We start from the raw sequence: 23,017 nt of genomic DNA, 5'->3' as shown, positions 1-23,017 counted from the left end.
AATACATTCCTGTATTAAAAAATGTGTTTGATTGACTCTAAACTTTATTCCCATCCTTTAAATTGATATATTATTAATTTAAAAATGTTAATATGAAGGAAAATCAACCAGGATAGAACGGACCAGTGTGGTTTGAATTATAAAACAACATATTTTTCTTATGAAATCTTTATGGTATGCGTGACTAGGGGTGTGATGAGGGCGTGATCAGGGGTTGGCAGGGGTGTGGCTTAAGTGTCCCTCTTTCTCATCTCAAAAAGTTGGGAAGTATGCATATGACCTTGAAGCCGCACTCTGCGCAGTAAGGACTCTGTGTGTTGAGGTGCGAAGCGACAGAGGATCGCACCGCAAACGCACAGGCCAGGTGTAAAACCGACCTCTAAGTAAATAAATATGGCCGACTCCATAACCCTCTCACTTCAGGTGTCCTTTAACACCCTGAAAGTTGCTCTTCTTTAATCCATTTGAAGATCTCATGCCGCCCTGCGGTAACATGTTTCAATTTTCAAGCCGCCTCTAAATCTCCATCTCCAACGGGCGCAGCTAAAGTTTAACAGCTACGGCACAATGGCCTTAATAAAAACGCGTTGTTGAGCTTATCGAGCGGGACAATTAAACCCCACCTACTAAATACCTTCCATCTAATTTCCACCCGCAGCTTATTCAGCAAAGCAAAATGCCAACGCCTCTCCTCCCTTTCCACTCCTCTGAACTCGCTAATGCCGGAATAAAAAGAGATTTATCCGTCTTATTAGCCTGACACCGGCCACGGCTGACGGAAGCAGCTTAAAACACGGGGATCGTTGTAACGAATCGCGGCCCACAAAAAAAAAAGACAAAAATCAGAACGATCGCTGTTCATTTTTTTTTCTTTCTCCTGGCCGCCCCTGTTTGATTTACATCAATTAGGAATTTCACATAAGGTATCATCTAACACTGTAGCTAATAACCCAGAAATAACCTCATTAAAAAGAGATGGCAGATCGGCCTGGGAAGAATGAACTGTAAGCGGGGGAATTAGTGACCTGGAAAGGATGGGGACGCCGAAATGGCAGAGAGAGAAAGAAACACACAAAAACGAAATCCCATATATGGAACCCAAAAGTTAAAAAAGAAATAAACTTTTTGTAAACTTAGCAGGACATAAAAGAACTTTGTACATTGTCTCCTCCATGTTTGACCTTTTCACACGTAAAGCCAAAGTTTACTCAATGCCAAACGCCAGGCACACATACTGTAATAATCCGAACATTTGTATAGCACTTTTCTCCTGTTGGACTCAAAGCGCTCAAGAGCTGCAGCCACTGGGATGCGCTCAGGAGGCCACCCTGCAGTGATAGGGAGTCTTGCCTTGAACTCCTTACTGAATAGGTACTGACCCTAGCCAGGATTCGAACCCTGGTCTCCCATGTCAAAGGCAGAGCCCTTAACCAGTACTCTTTTCAGCCACTGTATGTTCCTAGATTTTCTGTTTAGATGCAGAATTTGCTTGTGTCTGCATAGAAGATCCTGGATTAAAGAGAAACTCCGACCAAGAATTAAACTTTATCCCAATCAGTAGCTGATACCCCCTTTTACATGAGAAATCTATTCCTTTTCACAAACAGACCATCAGGGGGCGCTGTATGGCTGATATTGTGGTGAAACCCCTCCCACAAAGAAATTCTGAGTACGTACTCTTGGCAGTTTCTTGACAAGTTTTATTACAATATTTTCACTGGAGTTCCTCTTTAAGATGTCACGTAAAATATTTAAATGTTACCTAATTAACCACTTCACCACTGAGGGGTTTTACCCCCTGAGCACCAGAGCAATTTTCACCTTTCAGCGCTCCTTCCATTCATTCGTCTATAACTTTATCATTACTTATCGCAATGAAATGAACTATATCTTGTTTTTTCCGCCACCAATTAGGCTTTCTTTAGGTTGGACATTATGCCAAGAATTATTTTATTCTAAATGTGTTTTAACGGGAAAATAGGAAAAATGTGGGAAAAAAATTGATTATTTTTCAGTTTTCGGCCATTATAGTTTTTAAATAATGCATGCTACTGTGATTAAAACCCATGAAATTTGCCCTTTTGTCCCGGTTATAAAACCGTTTAAATTATGTCCCTATCACAATGTTTGGCGCCAATATTTTATTTGGAAATAAAGGTGCATTTTTTTCAGTTTTGCGTCCATCCCTAATTACAAGCCCATAGTTTATAAAGTAACAGTGTTATACCCTCTTGACATAAATATTTAAAAAGTTCAGTCCCTAAGGTAACTATTTATGTATTTTTTTAATTGTAAATTTTTTAATTTTTTATTTATTTATTTTTTTTGTGGGAGGTAATGAGTAAATTTTTTGTGTAACACTAATTTATTTCTATGTAAAAAAATGCTTAGGGTGTAGTTTTACTATTTGGCCACAAGATGGCAACAGTAACTTTTTGTTTATTGCGACCTGCGAGCGTCCTTCCGGAAGCTCGCAGGAAGTACGAGGAGGCTGTGAGTGTTTGTTTTTTTTTTCACAATGATCGCGCTGCCCATCGGAGAGCAGCGGATCATTGCGGGGCTTAGATCAACGAACGGGAATGGATTTTCCCGTTCATTGATCTCCGGGCGAGCGGGCGGCGGCGTGTTTACTAGCGGCGGGCGGCGTGTTTACGAGCGGGAGCGCGGGCAGCGGCGGGAGCGCGGAAAGTACGGATTTCTCCGTCCCTGGGGGTTAAAGGATGGAAAAAGGGACGGAGAAATTCATACGGGCGGGGGTAAAGTGGTTAAGAGCAGAGAGGGTAGCAACACACTAGGCAGAATCGCATATGCGTTTTTCACTATGTGCTATGGAAAATGCATATGCGATTCTGATTAGTGTGTTCCTACCCAGAGTGTCTACTCCCTGCACCACGGACTGCTGTTGCTATAGCCTGCAATCTCAGAGAGATTCAGTCTGTTCTCCGCCTACTTGCAGGGGCGTAACAATAGACCATGCAAGGGATACAGTCGTAGGGGGGGGGGGGGCAGAAGCAGCTGGGAGACTGACAACTAAGGGAACGGATAGAAACAACTTTCTGCTCTCTGCACAATTTTTCTAATGACTGCATCTGCTCAGCCACTGATACAAAATCCTACAAAATGTTGCTTTTTGTGTTGCTGTGGGTTGCGGCAGGGTCATTGTATTGCACCGCAACTCAAAAGACAAATGTAAAAGGGGCCTCAAAGTGAACCTTAAAGTGTACCTGAGATGGGGCAGGAGAGAAAATGTATACATACCAGGGGCTTCCTCCAGCCCCCTCCGGCCTGATCACTTCCTCAATGTCCTCTGCCGCCTTTCCGTTCGTCCGCAATCGGCCCCGGTCAGTTGTCCAGTTGGGGCCAGTTGCCGCAGACGCAGTCTAGCTGCGCAAGCTCCCCTGTCGCTCTCCCATTGCAGAACACTCCCAGCAACTTCAGCACAATGGGGGCGCATGTGCGGCCTGGCCACACATGTGCAGTTGGCCTCCGGCGATCAGAAGTAACAAGAAGGGCCGCGATGAGCTGCCCTCCTTGTTTTGCTTTTCTCGTCGCCATGGCGACGAGCGGAGTGACGTCATGGACGTCAGCCGCCTCCGATCCAGCCCTTAACGCTGGCCAGAACTGATTGGTCCGGCTGCGCGGGGCTCGGGCGGCTGGGGGCACACTCTTTCGCCGCTGCTCGCGGCGGATCGCCGCAGAGCGGCGGCGATCAGGTAGCACACGCGGCTGGCAAAGTGCCGGCTGCGTGTGCACCTTTTTATTTGAAGAAAATCGGCCCAGCAGGGCCTGAGCGGCACCATACCGCTAAGGAGGTTAACCAAGGATTGAACTTCATTCCAATCAGTAGCTTTTCTCAAATAGATCATCAGGGGGCTCTGTATGGCTGATATTGTGGTGAAACCCCTCCCACAGTGTGATGTCATGACCACAGTGCTGACATTTTTTGCTGTCTGTGAACCTCGCTGCATTGTGGGAAATAAGGGCTTTTTACAACTGTCAAGCAAGCAGTATCTCCCTCTCTCTGCATAAAACTCTTAGTAAATAAACATTCCATACAGATCACCTGACAGGACTAGGATGGCACTACCTGTGATAAATGTCAGAATGTAAATCAGGGAGCGGAAAAGTTTTTACAGTGGGCAACCACTGACTAAATCATTCATAAATGAATATTGTAAAAAATAAGCAGTTTTATTCATGATGTTCCTTTCACTACAGTTCCTCTTTAAAGAGACACTGAAGCCAAATAAAAATTATGATATAATGATTTGTATGTGTAGTACAGCTAAGAAATAAAACTTTAGGATCAGAGACATAAGTCTAATATTGTTTCCAGTACAGAAAGAGTTAAGAAACTCCAGTTGTTATCTATGCAACAGAACCATTGAGCTCCACGACTCTCAAAGTCGCAGAGAGCTCTGTCTTCTGAAGCTTGTTATCTCAACTGTCAGTTACTGTATTTTCTTTTTCTCTCCAGAGGACAAGTCAAAACAAGTTCACTGGGCTGCTCTGTGAAATCATTTAGAATGCTGAGTGTAGTGTGTAAACTGCAAATATTAGAGAATGATGCAATGTTATAAAAACACTATATAACTGAAAATAAAAATATGAGAATATTTTATTTGCTACTAATGTTCTAGTAAGTATCCGTACTACACAGCCAATTCATTATAACATAAAAAAATGTTTTCGCTTCAGTGTCTCTAAGGAACAATGTGATCACCATTTCCCCTTTATTTGTCTTGTAGAAACTTCTGCCCTGTCAGGAATGTGTCCATTTTTTCCATCCCATGCAGTGAAATGTTGCGTGAGGATCGCACTGAGCCTCTGTCTGGACAACATATAACACAAACAATTAATCTCTGTGTTGTAATGATTGTCAGCGAATAATAATTTATCAGAGCGCAGTCTGGACTATGTCTCTGTTAGTATGGCTGATCACAGTGACAGGAAGCGTGCAAAGATCTGCGCAGAATGCCAGCACAAGACGTATGACAAACTGTAAGAAGCAATTTGATATGATGATATAGGATATGTTATAGAAATGAGAGCTGACAATTTTTCCTTTTGCAAAAAAAGTCAAGAAGAGATGCCAAACCCACGTAACCCTTTGGGGACCGGCTGCATAACTCCCCTTAAAGACCAGGCCATTTTACATGCGGGGGAGGGGGGGGGGGGGTCAGGCAGCCGGATCCCCTGTATGGCTAGCTGGGCATGGTGTCCCCAGTGTAGCCAGGTGTCCCCCGTTTTGTCAGCAGCCTTTACTCACCTCCCAGACTCCAGTGATGAGCAGCTCTAGCCCCCTCCTCTCTGGCTGCCATCTGATGTTAATTTCCGGGTTGCGGCTTGATGACGTCATCAAGCCGGGACCCAACACTTAACGCACAACGATCGGGGATGCCGGCCAGCGGGGAGCAACGATCGCCGGGGGAACGCTAGGAAGGTGAGTCCCCGTCCTCTTCTTCCCCTCAGACCGTCGCTGCCAATAGTGATCAGTCACTACGATCCGCTGGCGATCACAGTGATCAGGAGCCAATTGCAATGGCTCCTGAGCACTGAGGGGAGATGTCAGCTGTCATATGACAGCTTAATCTCCCCTCTTGGTGCGCACGATCGCATCGGGAGTGAAAGCAGCGGGTGGCGTAAATCCTACAATGCATCAGGCTTAGGCAGTCACAAATGCAGTGTAGGAGTTACTAAATGCGGTACCCAAAAGGTTAAAGAAGAACTGTAAGCCTCCCCAAAAAAGAGACAAAACAATCCTCCGGTCCCCCACTGCTGCTCACAGGACATCTGTAGGGAACCGGTAGAAGTCCCAGGTAAGATAAAATCTTTGGGGGGGGGGGGGGGTCGGGCCTAAAGTTCTTCATTAACAGAGAGAGGAAGATGGTGTTAGTAATCAATGGATATATCACTACGGAGCTGAAAGTTTGCCTTGTTTCCATTTTAAATATGTCATGGTAAAAATTGGAAGGGCTATACTGCTATTCCCTGCACGGTCTGAATACTGCTGTGCAGGATGAATAAGTCACAGGTGCACACTTGTCAGTGCGTGAAAGGTCAAGTTTTCTATCTATCCATATGTGCATTTTTGCATTTGTAGTGCGTTTTTAACCACTTCACAACTGAGGGGTTTTACCCCTTGAGCACCAGAGCAATTTTCACCTTTCAGCTCTCCTTCCATTCATTCGTCTATAACTTTATAATTACTTATCACAATGAAATGAACTATATCTTGTTTCTTTCGCCACCAATTAGGCTTTCTTTAGGTGGGACATTATGCCAAGAATTATTTTATTCTAAATGTGTTTTAATGGGAAAATAGGAAAAAATGTGGGAAAAAAATTATTATTCTTCAGTTTTCGGCCTTTATAGTTTTTAAATAATGCATGCTACTGTAATTAAAACCCATGAAATTTATTTGCCCTTTTGTCCCGGTTATAAAACCGTTTAAATTATGTCCCTATCACAATGTTTGGCCCCAATATTTTATTTGGAAATAAAGGTGCATTTTTTTCAGTTTTGCGTCCATCCCTAATTACAAGCCCATAGTTTAAAAAGTAACAGTGTTATACCGTTTTGACATATTTAAAAAGTTCAGTCCCTAAGGTAACTATTTATGTATTTTTTTTAATTGTAATTTTTTTTTAATTACAAAAAAAAAATTAAATTGGGGAGTGTGGGAGGTAATGAGTTAATTTTTAGTGTATAACTAATATATTTGTATATGAAAAATGCTTTAGGGTGTAGTTTTACTATTTGGCCACAAGATGGCCAAAGTAAGTTTTTGTTTATGTGGCCTGCAAGCGTACAGGAAGTAGGCTTGCAGGAAGTTCAGGGAGGCTGGGAAACTTTTTTTCTCCGGGCGAGCGGGCGGCGGCGTGCACGAGCGTGGGGGCACGCGGACGAGCAAGCAGGAGCACGGACGAGTGAGCAGGAGCGTGGACAGCGGCGGGAACGGCGTCAGGTGCGGATTTCTCCGTGCCTTGGTGTTAACAGGGTGGAAAAAGGGACGGAGAAATCCGCGCTGCTGGGGGTAAAGTGGTTAATGTATTTTTTGTGCGTTTGCGTTTTTTCTGCATATTTTAGTTTTTGTTGCGTTTTACATGCGTTTTAACACGTTTGCGGTTTACATATACGAAACGCATATGCGTTTTCCATGTGTTTTTCTATTGCATTTTATGCAAATCACTAGGAAGACAACAGGAAGGGAAAATACATCAGAAAACTTAAAAGATAAAAAAACTCATAAAAATGCATGAAAACACATACAAAACGCATTACATTGCGTTACAATTGATTTCCACTGTGTGTGTCTATGAAGCATTATTGAAAAATATGCAACAAAACCAGCGTTTCTTAAAACGCATGTTATAAAACACATACAAAACGCATTTGCCTTTTTTGATGCGCCCCATTGACTACCATTGCAGGCAAAAATGCTGCGTTTTCCGCAACGCTAGCGTTTCTGCTAAGTGTGTTCCCACTCAGCCACAGATACATAAGTGGGAAGAGATGAGTGTGTATCTTCTCCCCTGACACACCCACTAACACCCATAGAGGGACTGACACAGCAGCTGGGGGAGGGAGTTATACCTTGCAGAGACTGACACAGCAGCTGTGGGATCAACTCTGAAACAGATAATTGCTAAATAGTTTGCATAGTTTGCTGTTTGCAGTTTTCCCTCCTACATCTAGGTGGAGAATTCCTCTCACCAAAAGGAGAACAGCTTTTATACTGTGAAGATTTTGTAGCCAATAAGAGGTCTTAGCTCAAAGAACATAGAATTTGCTAGAAACTGAGTGGAGTAAGCTGATAGCAGAAAAAGAACTGATAGAGACAGTGGCGTAGCATTCACTATAGCCACCATAGCGTTGCTACGGGGCCCCTACGCCACAGGGGGCCCGTGCGAGTCAGGGGACTTTTTTTTAATTTTCTTTAATTTTCTTTTTATTATCATGCCGTCCGCCCATCCGCCCCCCCCCTTGGGTCCCCCGACTAATTTTACAATAGCACCACGCTCCCCCGGCCCCCCTCCTCTGATAAGGTGGCTGGCGAGGAGGGGGACTATGTGGCGGCGCATTGATCCTCCCTGGCGGCCGGACCGACACTTACTTTATAGTTCCGGCCAGCCAGGGAGGTAGAAGGAAGGAGGAGGACTCTAGCTGCGAGCCTGCGACCAGGAGAGCTGCGAGCCTGCGACCAGGAGAGCTGCGAGCCTGCGACGAGGCTGCGAGGAGCGGAGCACCGACCCGACCCCACACGCAAGGCGTGACTGAGCAGAGCTGCCTGCAGCAGTGGACGGAGGTGGGTGGAAATGGGAGCTGCCCGGCCCGGGGGACTTGCTGGCTTCATCTACTGGGCACATATAACCCTGACTACATATACTGGGGACATATACCCCTGGCTACATATACTGGGGACACATACCCCTGGCTACATATACTGGGCACATATAACCCTGACTACATATACTGGGACATATACCCCTGGCTACATATACTGGGGACATATACCCCTGGCTACATATACTGGGGACATATACCCCTGGCTACATATACTGGGGACATATACCCCTCGCTACATATACTGGGGACATATACCCCTGGCTACATATACTGGGGACATATACCCCTGCCTACACATATACTGGGGACATATACCCCTCTCTACGTATACTGGGGACATATACCCATCGCTACATATACTGGGACATATACCCCTGGCTACATATACTGGGGACATATACCCCTGCCTACATATACTGGGGACATGTAAACCTGCCTACATATACTGGGGACATATACCCCTCGCTACATATACTGGGGACATATACCCCTCGCTACATATACTGGGGACATATACCCCTGGCTACATATACTGGGGACATATACCCCTCGCTACATATACTGTGGACATATACCCCTGGCTACATATACTGGGGACATATACCCCTCGCTACATATACTGGGGACATATACCCCTCGCTACATATACTGGGGACATATACCCCTCGCTACATATACTGGGGACATATACCCCTCGCTACATATACTGGGGACATATACCCCTGGCTACATATACTGGGGACATATACCCCTGGCTACATATACTGGGGACATATATCCCTGGCTACATATACTGGGGACATATACCCCTGGCTACATATACTGGGGACATATACCCCTGGCTACATATACTGGGGACATATACCCCTGGCTACATATACTGGGGACATATACCCCTGGCTACATATACTGGGGACATATACCAGTGGCTACATATACTGGGGACATATACCCCTGCCTACATATACTGGGGACATATACCCCTGCCTACATATACTGGGGACATATACCCCTAGCTACATATACTGGGCACATATACCCCTGGCTACATATACTGGGCACATATACCCCTGACTACATATACTGGGCACATATACCCCTGACTACATATACTGGGCACATATACCCCTGACTACATATACTGGGCACATATACCCCTGACTACATATACTGGGCACATATACCCCTGACTACATATACTGGGCACATATACCCCTGACTACATATACTGGGCACATATACCCCTGACTACATATACTGGGCACATATACCCCTGACTACATATACTGGGCACATATACCCCTGACTACATATACTGGGCACATATACCCCTGACTACATATACTGGGCACATATAACCCTGCCTACATATACTGGGCACATATACCTCTGGCTACATATACTGGGCACATATATACTGGGGACACTGGCTGTTTGTCATTATGTGCATTTACTGGGGAAAAGCTGTCTCTTATTATGTGCATTTACTGGTGAAAAGCTGTCTCTTATTATGTGCATTTACTGGTGAATAGCTGTCTCTTATTATGTGCATTTACTGGTGAAAAGCTGTCTCTTATTATGTGCATTTACTGGTGAAAAGCTGTCTCTTATTATGTGCATTTACTGGTGAAAAGCTGTCTCTTATTATGTGCATTTACTGGTGAAAAGCTGTCTCTTATTATGTGCATTTAGTGGGGAAACGCTGTCTGTCATTATGTGCATTTACGTCATTTTTTTTATGTAACTACACTAGCTAGTATAACTACATGTTGCCCCTACCCATTTCTGACTGCCCCCTCATATGTGCCAGTCTAGAACCGGCCCTGTACCCCTGCCTACATATACTGGACACATATACCCCTGGCTACCTGCTCTGGGGACATCTCTACCCCTGGCTACCTGTTCTGGGGACATCTCTACCCCTGGCTACCTATTCTGGGGACATCTATAGACCTGGCTACTTATACTGTACTTAGAGGGGTGTGGGGATATTGGGGTGGAGGGTCCTGGAGGAATGTTTGTGTGGGAGGTCCGAGGTCCATGGGGTTGGAAGGTCAGGGGGGGGGCCATAAAAATATTTTGCTATGGGGCCCAGTCATTTCTAGCTACGCCCCTGGATAGAGATCTAAAGAGGAGAGCTTTAGTCAGAGCTGCTGAGTTATCTGTGAGGTGAAAATCTTTTCTTCACTGGTACCAGTGAGACTGCATCCTTCCTGAAGAGGAATGTGACAGGCTGTGACAAATTACTTCACATGGCTGCTTCATTCATTAAAGGAACTCTAAAGCAAGCTAATGACCGGCTGATAGTGAATCCAGTTTATAGGCATGTTGATCTGTCTGCATAATAACAGTTCCTGCAGATTCACAGAGCCAGCTTTGAGTGAGTGATTCTTGTTGGATTGTGACTTTTCACATAGTTAGGCCTCTCAGGGTCTTATACAATGCAGTTCCAGTTAGGACTAGAGACAGAAACTGTCATATTGGCCTAACAATCTGCTCTGAGGTGTCAAGGCCTATCAGAAGAGGATCATTCATCTATATTTTATAATCCAGCTTGTGTCATCTTCCTGCTGCTGCTCTCCTGAGTGAAGCTCCTTTGTGGATTACAAATACTGTTTTATATATGAACTCCAACTGCTGGCCTACTACTTATATTAACTCTGGACAGTCTTTGGGGAAATTAGCTTAAATGTTTATCTGAGTTTGGTTGTAGTAGACTGTTTATACATTTGTCATTTAGAGTGCACTCAATAATCTACTGTAATTTTTGGGATTGGACATCTCTGGATTTTCTGGTGCTTCTTTGGGCTAAACCTTTTCCAGAGACTTTGGAGGCAGGGCGTAACTAGAAATCACTGGGCCCCCTGCAAAACTTTGGATGGGGCAGTCAAGCACTACAGGCATTTCTATCTATTCATTACATTTGCTTCTGTGATAAAACATGCATGTTTTCACACATACAGATACACATAGTGTGCAGAAAACGCATACAGAAAACTGACAGATGAGTGCGCTCCCAGCCTCAGATTATTACACTCACTCTGTCCATCTCTGATGAAGCAGAACTGGCTCTGCAGGCTCCTCCAGCATTACTACAGTACACAGCACTTGGGGAGGGGTGGAGAGGCTGGGGGCGGGGTTCTGCACCTTCTCCAGCATCACTACAGTACACAGCACTTGGGGAGGGGTAGAGAGGTCGGGGGCTGGGCGCTGTACACAAGAGCCTGCTGCACACTGAATAAGGACTATCTACAAATCTTTGTCTGCAAAACTTTGTATAATTCCTTATCAGTGGCTGAGCAGATGCAGTCATTAGAACAATTGTGCAGAGAGCAGAAAGCTTTTTCTCTCTGAGCCGTTAGTTGTCTCTTAGGACAGGGAAAATAAACTTCTCCCCCCAGGGTTTGCGATCCGCTTGCGTGTGCAGATCCGCTTGGTCAATGTATTTCAATGGGCTGGTGCACACCAGAGCGGGAGGCGTTTTGCAGAAACGCATACTCCCGGGCTGCTGCAGATTTTGAATTGCGGAGGCGTTTCTGCCTCAATGTTAAGTATAGGAAAAACGCAAACCGTTCTGAAAAATGGCACTTCAGAGCGGTTTGCCAGGCGTTTTTTGTTACAGTAGCTGTTCAGAAACAGCTTTACTGTAACAATACATGAAATCTACTACACCAAAACCGCTTCACAAAACCGCAAAATGCTAGCTGAAACGCTACAGAAAAAGAAGAAAAAGCGTTTCAAAATCTGCTAGCATTTTGCGGATCTGCTAGCGGTTTTTGGTGTGCACCAGGCCATATAGATGATTAGAATAGCAGTGATCATTAACACACTGTTTCCCATCCCTTTCTTGCACCTCTGACACTGTGGTTGTCCTTGATTGGTTTTGGTGTGGCGTATCAATTGTTATGTATAGAGAGCTTGGGGGGCCCCAATGCAAAACTTGCACTGGGGCCCACAGCTTCTTAGCTACGCCACGGCCTACGGGTGTGCTACATAGACAAGAGCGAATATTAAGAAGTAAGCCAGCAGTGCCTTCCTCTGACCTGATCTCTTCTTAAAGAGGCGGGTTCTAAGAATCCAATTAGCATGCAGAGGCTGGGTGTGCATATAATACCGAGCCTCTGTTGCTATACTGCTTGCCCCAGTCTCCCCCCAGTGCTCTGCTGTACCCCCATATATCAATCGCCGTCCTGGTGACATGCAGCGTGTTGCCAGCCGGCTGTTTACATCTGAAGTGTCAGTCTCTACCGCTCCCCCGCCTCCTCCATAGCGCCGCTCCCCGCCTGCGTCCCTCCCCTCCCCGCTGATTGGAGGGAAGGGACGCAGGCGGTGAGCGGCGATATCGGAGGTGGGGGAGCGACAGAGACTGGCACTTCAGATGTAAACAGCCGGCTGGCAACACGCTGCATGTCGCCAGCACGGCGATTGATATATGGGGGTACAGCAGAGCACAGGGGGGAGACTGGGGCAAGCAGTATAGCAACAGAGACTGGGTATTATACAGGGAGTGCAGAATTATTAGGCAAGTGGTATTTTTGAGGAATAATTTTATTATTGAACAACAACCATGTTCTCAATGAACCCAAAAAAACTTGTTAATATCACAGCTGAATATTTTTGAAAGTAGTTTTTAGTTTGTTTTTAGTTTTAGCTATTTTAGGGGGATATCTGTGTGTGCAGGTGACTATTACTGTGCATAATTATTAGGCAACTTAACAAAAAACAAATATATACCCATTTCAATTATTTATTATTACCAGTGAAACCAATATAACATCTCAACATTCACAAATATACATTTCTGACATTAAAAAACAAAACAAAAACAAATCAGTAACCAATATAACCACCTTTCTGTGTAAGGACACTCAAAAGCCTGCCATCCATGGATTCTGTCAGTGTTTTGATCTGTTCACCACCAACATTGCGTGCAGCAGCAACCACAGCCTCCCAGACACTGTTCAGAGAGGTGTACTGTTTTTCCGCCTTGTAAATCTCACATTTTATGATGGACCACAGGTTCTCAATGGGGTTTAGATCAGGTGAACAAGAAGGCCATGTCATTAGTTTTTCTTCTTTTATACCCTTTCTTGCCAGCCACGCTGTGGAGTACTTGGACGCGTATGATGGAGCATTGTCCTGAATGAAAATCATGTTTTTCTTGAAGGATGCAGACTTCTTCCTGTACCACTGCTTGAAGAAGGTGTCTTCCAGAAACTGGCAGTAGGACTGGGAGTTGAGCTTGACTCCATCCTCAACCTGAAAAGTCCCCACAAGCTCATCTTTGATGATACCAGCTCAAACCAGTACTCCACCTCCACCTTGCTCGCGTCTCCCCACAAGCTCATCTTTGATGATACCAGCTCAAACCAGTACTCCACCTCCACCTTGCTCGCGTCTGAGATGGACTGGAGCTCTCTGCCCTTTACCAATCCAGCCACGGGCCCATCCATCTGGCCCATCAAGACTCACTCTCATTTCATCAGTCCATAAAACCTTAGAAAAATCAGTCTTGAGATATTTCTTGGCCCAGTCTTGATGTTTCAGCTTGTGTGTCTTGTTCAGTGGTGGTCGTCTTTCAGCCTTTCTTATCTTGGCCATGTCTCTGAGTATTGCACACCTTGTGCTTTTGGGCACTCCAGTGATGTTGCAGCTCTGAAATATGGCCAAACTGGTGGCAAGTGGCATCTTGACTTTTCTCAGTTCATGGGCAGTTATTTTGCGCCTTGGTTTTTCCACACGCTTCTTGCGACCCTGTTGACTATTTTGAATGAAACGCTTGATTGTTCGATGATCACGCTTCAGAAGCTTTGATCACGCTTAACCTCCCTGGCGTTCTATTAAAATCGCCAGGGAGGCTGCGGGAGGGTTTTTTTTAAATTAAAAAAAAACTATTTCATGCAGCCAACTGAAAGTTGGCTGCATGAAAGCCCACTAGAGGGCGCTCCGGAAGCGTACTTTCGATCGCCTCCGGCAATCGAAAGTAACAAGATAGGCCGCAATGAGCGGCCTATCTTGTTTCGCTTTCCTCGTCGCCATGGCGACGAGCGGAGTGACGTCATGGACGTCAGTCGACGTCCTGACGTCAGAGCCGCCCGATCCAGCCCCTAGCGCCGGCCGGAACTGTTTGTTCCGGCTGCACTGGGCTCGGGCGGCTGGGGGGACCCTCTTTCGCCGCTGCACGCGGCGGATCGCCGCGGAGCGGCGGCGATCGGGCAGCACACGCGGCTGGCAAAGTGCCGGCTGCGTGTGCTGCTTTTTTCAGATTGAAAATCGGCCCAGCAGGGCCTGAGCGGCGACCTCCGGCGGCATACCCCGAGCTCAGCTCGGGATTACCGCCAAGGGGGTTAAGAGTGCTGCATCCCTTTGCAAGATATCTCACTATTTTTGACTTTTCTGAGCCTGTCAAATCCTTCTTTTGACCCATTTTGCCAAAGGAAAGGAAGTTGCCTAATAATTATGCACACCTGATATAGGATGTTGAAGTCATTAGACCACACCCCTTCTCATTACAGAGATGCACATCACCTAATATGCTTAATTGGTAGTAGGCTTTCAAGCCTATACAGCTTGGAGTAAGACAACATGCATAAAGAGGAGCGATGTGGTCAAAATACTCATTTGCCTAATAATTCTGCACTCCCTGTATGCACCCAGCCTCTGCATGCTAATTGGATTCTTACAACCCATCTTGGGTTCTCTTTAACCATTTCAGCCCACTGGGATTTTTCACCTTATGCATCAGAGCAATTTTCACCTCCCACTCATTCGCTAATAACTTTATCACTACTTAACACAATTTATTGATCTATATCTATTTTTTTATAAATGCATTTTAACAGGATTAATAAGAAATAAAATGGATGGATGGATGGATGGAGGAGGAGGAGGAGGAGGAGGAGGAGGAGGAGGAGGAGGAGGAGGAGGAGGAGGAGGAGGAGGAGGAGGAGAAGAGAGAGAGAGAGAGAGAGAGAGAGAGAGAGAGAGAGAGAATTTTAAAATTTTTCCGGCGGAATTCCGACTTAAGCGGAATTACTGCGGTATACCGTCGGAATGGAACGGTAACGGAATTTCTATATGACGGAATGCGGAATTGTGACGGAAACGGAAATGGGCTATTCCGACCATTATAACCTATGTATTTTATTTGCCCCTTTGTCTCGATTATGACGCCATTTAAATTTTGTCCCTATCACAATGTATGGGGCCAATATTTTATTTGGAAATAAAGGTGCATTTTTTCCGTTTTGCGTCCATCACTATTTACAAGCTTATGATTAAAAAAATGTTCGTAGTATACCCCCTTCACATGCATATTTAAAAAGTTCTGACCCTTAGGTAACTATTTATGTCTTTTTTTTTTTTTATTGTAATTTTTTTTTCCCATTAAAATTTTTATTTGGGTAATATTTTGGTGTGGGAAATAAACAGTTCATTTTTAATGTTATTATACGTGTACATTTTTATGCAAAATGTATGTAGATGTAGTTTTACTATTTGGCTACAAGATGGCCACCTTAAGTTTATTTTTTTCTCCTTGTGCTTCTTGATCACCGGAAGCACAAGGGGGACGGGGAAACTTTTTTTTAAAAGAAAGACTGAAGCCTATAGTAAGAGAGCTTCGGTTTTTCTGCTGGGGACACGGAACCATGCTCCCGTTCACTGATCTCAGGGCTATCGGGACACAGCACGGGGGCGTGCCCACGATCGTGTCACCGCAGCAGAGCAGCCGCTTGGACGTGAGGATCACGTCCAGGCGGCTGAAATGGTTAAAGGACAACTGAGGTGACGGGACATGATGAGATAGACATGTGTATGTACAGTGCCAAGCACACTAATAACTATGCTGTGTTCCTTTTTTTCTTTCCCTGCCTGAAAAAGTTAAAAAGCAGGTATGCAAGTGATAGTTTCTGTCCTGGTCGGGACCGGGCCGGACCGGGTCAGACTATAGCATAACTCTTACTGATAAGTAATTACAGCCATAAAACACTTTCCTGTCAGTAAATGGCTTCTGAGAGCAGGAAAGAGATAAAAAGGGTCAATAATTCATAGATTTGAGCTCTAGCATACTTCAATGAAGGTGTCATTGAGCAAAGACAATGAAACAGTAAAATCTTAAAAACTAGATTGAAATATAAAATAAAACTGAGGGATATCTTAAAAAAAGTCATTTTTAGGAGACTGAGGATAGATACAATTGTTTTTCTCATCAGTTTATTTTCACCTCGGATGTCCTTTAAGGAGGCAACTTGATGCTATAAATTTCAAGAAATAATAGGAAAAAGTGTAATAAGAACAGATTTCTGAAAAACATCCTTGCCACACAGAAACCAATAAGTTCTTATTTTTGTGATTGGAAGCCTTTTGTTCAGCTTTGATTTGTTTCCATTCAATCTCCAGCTTTCATTTTGGACGGAGTTACTATTTAAAGTTTGTAACATGGGACTTTTTTTTCTTTTCCGTTGGAGATATTAATCTGCTGCCGCTTCCTGAGCGCTGAGCCCGACTTGTCACTGAGGAATACGGACACAACGATGATCACCTTTAATCTGACACGGCTGTAGATTTACTACAGCGATGGATGCAGCTAGCGCCTGGAGCCAAAGGGCGACATGAGTGACTGATGGACGGAGAGAGCCCTGCATGAGACGCCATGACAGGAGTGACAAAACTGCCATTGCTCATGGCATCCTGTGACAGCTAAATTCCACCGAAGGGTGGCTGAAACGCCGCCGCACACACACCAGACCTCCTCGTCAGACGTCAACCCTCTTCTGTACCGCGCTCCGCTTCGTCCGCATTATCTGCCGCTGTCAGCAGGCTGGGGCCGACACGTCTGCTTTTCTTCTCTATAGAAATAAACAAAAATGTAGCTGGATGTCCATACAAAACTTTCTTTTAGTTAATTAGAGATAAAATCTAAAATAGTTCCTTGAAGAGAGCCCGAGGTGGGCTCAAAAAAATGACAATAAAAGTAGGCTACCTGAACCGCGGGGCAGAGCTGATCAGGTAGCCGCAAAAAATGCCGCTCCCGTGGGCCGCAATGGCCCACTTTCACTTTGGTGACCTATAGGTCATGATGCTGCGCTAAGAGACTGTATGTCTCTCATGGCGTGCAGGTAGGCAGGGAAGCAGCAGGAGGTGTGGCCAGGGGAGAGAGCTGCCCAATGGCAGCTCAGGAAACCCTGCAGGAATGCCCCAGGCGGGCGTTTTGAACAGGGAATTCCTCCTCCCTGTATTTACCTCTGAGTTAGCGACAAATCTTGTCGCTAAACTTGGGGGACTATAGCGCGGCAATGGGGGGCAGAGATCGGCGGTTGGGGGACACAGAGCGATGTCATTTGGCAGAGAACATGGCTCTGTGTCCCATCTGCCCCTCGAAGATCCACCTCGAGTCCTCTTTAAGATTAATATTTTTTTTTATCATATTTTATTGTTGCAGAGTACGTTTTCCAAATTATGTCCTACAGCCCCAACATCAGGGCATGTTTTACAGACAGAGGCATCTCCTCCATACGGGAGAATGAAGGCAAGAGCCACTTAGATCTTACCTGACCCCTCCTACCCGTGCAACCGTATTTTTTGAGCTCCTCCCATTGGGCTGGCGTTCTAAGACCATCCCCTCTAAAACCACCAGGCGCAGGAGCACCTTCTCCCATCAGGTTATCCTCCTGCGGAACTCTAGCCCTCCATTACCAAGCCCACCCCCTGCGACAGATGAGTGAAGCAGTGCCGTGCATGTGGGGAGGAGGAGACAGGGAGTGCGAGGAGAGGGACATTTGGGGCGGAGAGTCGCCTCTTGCTACACTCTAATTGTTGCTTCCCTGAAGGACGTGATTCACGTTGCTTCATGGAAGAACCACCTCTGACTATACAATACAAACCAGCTGTTCAGAATGTTGCTGCTGACTGTTTGTCACGGTTGCCCTTACTTGTGGCTCCTAGTGTACAGAGCTTAAAGAGGAACTCCAGTGAAAATAATGTAATAAAAAGTGCTTCATTTTTACAATAATTGTGTATAAATGATTTAGTCAGTGTTTGCCCATTGTAAAATCTTTCCTCTCCCTGATTTACATTCTGACATTTATCACATGGTGACATTTTTACTGCAGGCAGGTGATGTCAGTGGAAGAAGATGCTGCTTGCTTTTTTTGGCAGTTGGAAACAGCTGTTATTTCCCACAATGTAACAAGGCTCCCACAGTGTGATGTCAGAACCATGGTCCTGACATCACACTGTGGGAGGGGTTTCACCACAATATCAGCCACAGAGCCCCCTGATGATCCGTTTGTGAAAATAAATAGATTTCTCATGGGAAAGGAAGTATCAGCAACTGATTGGGATGAAGTTCAATTCTTGGTTACGGTTTCTCTTTAACCTAACCCATTTATATCCAAGACGCTATTGAGACCAGCGTTCCCCCGTCACGGCATAAGAGGGGCTGGAGTTTGTTTTGAATCATCTGGTAACACATTGGCTCTTGTCATCGCAGACAAAATGGCGGCTCCCTGAGAGAAAAGGGTGCTTCTGGAAGTTTCCACAGGCAGGCGGCTTGCCAAGTTCTACTGAGGGAAAATTTCAATCTGTCGGAATGCATATGATATTTAATCAACTTCCATGAGGGATTTCAGAATTAGTCAGACTGTAATGAACTATGAAATCCTGATTAATGCCGTCTCGCTGCTTGATGAGGAGCCGCATGTTCTCTGGCAGATACTGTGATGATGTTTTTATGTATGTTTCCTCTCCCCGGGACCCGTCTGTGTCGTACACAACAAATCTGCAGCCTCCTCCACAGCATATGTTCTTGCGTGGGGGCCGTGCTTTAAAGGGCACCTGTACTGCTTTTGAAAGTGTTGTGGGAGGACATCGGTCAGGGACATGGACTACAATAACAGGTTGGTTAGCAGGGCAAGCTGTAGATTACAGGGTGGTGTGTGTGGAAATTAGATTCACCAATTGACACTGCTAAACTCCAAATCCAGGTCTTGTATGCCTGCTACCAGTAACTTCCAACCCTCTTCCTCCCAATCCTGCATATATGCAGATCCTCTTTCCTCCTAAATCTCCAAACTGGATACAACCTCCACCCCTGTGTACCTTCTGTCCTTCTCCTTCCCCACCCCAAATTCTCTGTTCCAGCTACTGTTCACGCTTCAAATCCTCAGTCCTGTGTACCTCCTATTCTTCAGTCCATCTCCAAATAAACTGTGCTGGTCACTCTTCACCTCCAATTCCAAATTATGTGCACTTCCTACTTTTGTTCACCCCAACCCCAAATCATCTGTACTGGCCAAATCCCAATTATGTGGACCTCCTACACTTCTTCATCGTATCCCCAAATCATCTATAGCAGCCAATCTTAACTACTAACTGTCAGGATTGATTTAGTTACCTCTGCAGCGGGGATCGGTGCGGCCACCACTCCCGCGTCTGACGTCACCGCAGATCTCGCCGCATCATCTCAGGCATTCCCTTCCGGTAGAACAGGTCTCTCCAGGGTGCATCAAAGCAGGGCAGCGCACGCGCACACCAGGAGACAGGACCTTTATGCTTTTAGGAGGCGGGTCAGCTGACCGGCCGGTCAGCTGACAGCAATGGGCTGGCTCTCGCCGCCGATTGGCTGAAGTCCATAGGGCGGAACTTTTGGAATGTGTTTTTGTATTTAAGGCCTGAGCGATCAGTGCCTCATTGTCTGCTGTTGATGAAACTTTAAGTTAAAGTTAAACTTAAGCTCTCAGACCTTAGTCAGTTCCCAGTGTGTTTGAACCGGCACGACCCCGGGGATTCACACATAGCTAGGAATACTATTGATAGCTGTAAAAGTAATATTCATTATTGTATTGATTATCTGTGTATGACTATTTGACTGAACCTCTTGACTCCGCTCTCTGCCTTTTGATTCTGTACTCTGCCTATCTGATTGTTGCCGACCTCGGCCCGACCTCGACACTAATATTGCCTCCTGATTTTGTACTTTCGCTCATCTGACCTGTTACCGACCTTTTGCCTGTTTCTCACTACGCCTTTGCCTCACGACTCTGTACTGCCTCCTCTACCTAGTGATAGTCCCTACAGCCAAGGGCTATCACATAAGAGTACTCCGGTGTTATTGTGCATTAAAAAACATGTGTGATCACACTCTGAATAAAGTACTGACTACTGTGCTGTTAAGAGCTGTTACAGATCATTGCACTAACCAATTCTTAATTCTGCAACCCTCCTACTCTTCTTCATCTTAACCCCAAATCATTTATACTGGCCAATTGCTAATTCTGTGAACCTTCTACTCGTCTTCATCATAACCCCAAATAATCAATACTGGCCAATTCTCTGAACCTCCTACTCTCCTTTCCCCAACCCCAAATCTTCTGTACTGGATCCTTGCCACCTCTATCGCTCAATCCTGTGCACCTCTTTCTCTTTATTGCCTTTTTTTGCATTCTTGAACCCAAGCTCAAATCTTCTGTACCAAGCACTTATCCCCTCCAAGCCCCAACCCCTCCAACTTGTACTCCTCATCTTCACCCCAACTCCTACGTACCGACTACTTGTCACCTCAAACACACAGTCCAATGTATCTCCTACTACTCTTCACCACCAATCCCAAATCCTTTGCCCAAGCTACTTGCCAATGCAACCTCCAACATTCAATCCTGTGTATCTTGTACTATTCTTACCCCCAACCTCAACCCTCTGTACTAACTACTCGTCATCATGTCCAACCCCCCAGTCTTGTGTGCCTACTACTCATCCTTCCCCCTCAACCGCCTCCCCAGTATGGGTTACACATCACTTCCATCTTCAGTTTAGAGGAACTTTTGGTCACCTTTAGCCACAACCCCCAATTATGTGTACCTGCAGCTCAATCTGCACATAGTTCTGTAATACTAAACTTAATTAAGTGAAACAAAAACAAACAAAAAAATAAACAGAAGCTGCAAGATCTCTATGTCGCATAGCCAGTTTGAATGTGTAGGGTTCCTGAAGATGAAAGGTGAGGTGTCTGTTGTGGCTGGTGCACATGTGTGGCACACTGCCGCGGGCTTTGAGCAGCAGTTGCTGATGCGTTTGGCCATGCGCGGTCACAGAGGGCATGCATTGTGCGGGGGGGGGGGGGGGTCGCGGCATCCACACGAGGCATGTGGCCAGTTGCCTAACGCCGTTATTAACGTTTTGTTCCTTCATGCTGGTTATACACACATTGCTAAGGTCTAATGATCAGCATGACAGCCAGGACAATAAGTTATCAATGGCGGTCTACAGTAAACATGTGTGCAAGGATTAAAACTTGATTCTTTGCTGATAGTTCTGGTCTGTATTCAATAAACACATGCCACTGGCCAGTAGGAGATGGGCAGAAGGTCGGCTAGGGGTGAGCTCAAATTTTTGCATTGAAATTTGCATTTTTGCATATGTAATGACATTTTTGGAAGTCACCCATTTTTAAAATCTTTCTTGAAAATGTGTTTTCTCATGCCTATTGACTTAAGTGCAATTGTTAAAAAAATGGATTCTGCCTGTACATTTTTAAAGAAATATGATATTTTCCTAACAATTGTGGAAAAACACAAATGGGCATGGAGCGGAAGGGGTCCATGCATCGAGGGGTATTGCCATACACTTACTACATGTCTCCCAACTGTCCCGGTTTTGCCGGGACTGTCCTGGCTTGGGAGGCACCGCTCCATGTTCTGTGACACCCCCCTTGTGTCCCATGATTTGCAGAGCAGTAGCAGAAGGATGCAGGGCAGGTGGCAGCGGAGCAAAAACTGCCGCACACCGAGCCAGCAGTAATGATAGCCTGGGTGATGCGACTCAAGTTCAGATCATGCTGCGTCACCCAGGCTGTCATTACATTGACTGACGCTGGAACCCTGGAGAGAGGTGAGTTACTTACCTTGCATCGGTCTCTATGCCAATCTCTGAATGGGCAGGGTCGGGAAGTCAGGACCACTAGACTGCCAAGGATCTGTATAGGGAGAGGGCTCAGTAGACACCAGGGAACTATATATGGGGCGGAGGGTAAATTGACACAACACACCACGGAACGCTATCAGAGAGGCAGGGCCAGTGCTTCCATGGGGGCAAACTGGGCAATTGGTCTCCCAAGCTGGCTGCCAGGCCACCCCAGGTCCTACCAGGTCATAGAGGCAAGATGCCCCTCTAAGAATGAGGACAGAAGGCACACCAGACAGGTGATTCTCTATGCTGTGGAAAACTCTGCAGGGGCCCTGGGGACCACAATAAAAGTTCAGGGAAGACCTGGGAAGTCCTGCTTGGTTGGGGAAAGAGTGGGTTAACTAGACACAGGGGAACTGTATGGGGGGGGCACTAGACACTTGGGAATTATATAAGGGAGGTGGGGGAGCACTAGACACCAGAGATATGTATAAAGGGATAGAGGGGACAGTAGACACCAGTGAACACTGTATAGGGGAGGGGAGGATGAGCAGACTATCAGGAAACGTTGTATTGTACAGGGCAGGGGGAACCACTAGACTACCAGGGAAAACTTTATAGGAATGGCTGCTACTAGATCACCAGAGAATAATGTGAAGGACAGGGGAGGAGGAAACCCTACAACACAAGGGAAAACTGTAAGGAGCACAGCATAGAGATCACTGTGAGGCTGGACTGCAGGCCAATATGTATGGGGTTATAAGAT

General features: G+C 45.7%; 1 protein-coding gene across 11 annotated transcripts in view; it reads right to left on the bottom strand.

Annotated features, from left to right (window-relative positions):
• Positions 1-23,017, bottom strand: part of LOC137539170 (uncharacterized) — an 892,710-nt gene that overhangs the window by 198,435 nt on the left and 671,258 nt on the right. Inside the window, exon 6 of one of the 11 annotated variants that reach the window (XM_068261675.1) lies at positions 16,547-17,198. The exons of the other annotated variants lie outside the window; for them this stretch is intronic. Coding sequence (XP_068117776.1) covers positions 17,150-17,198 — 49 coding nt within the window. The 3' untranslated portion in view covers positions 16,547-17,149. Of the gene's footprint in view, positions 1-16,546; positions 17,199-23,017 lie in introns of those variants that run through there. 11 annotated transcript variants of the gene reach the window in all.

The sequence above is a fragment of the Hyperolius riggenbachi genome, chromosome 11, assembly GCF_040937935.1.
Source record: "Hyperolius riggenbachi isolate aHypRig1 chromosome 11, aHypRig1.pri, whole genome shotgun sequence".
NCBI classification, from domain to species: Eukaryota; Metazoa; Chordata; class Amphibia; order Anura; family Hyperoliidae; genus Hyperolius; species Hyperolius riggenbachi.
Note: the sequence above shows the minus strand (reverse complement) of the source record. Positions and strands in the feature narration are given on the sequence as shown.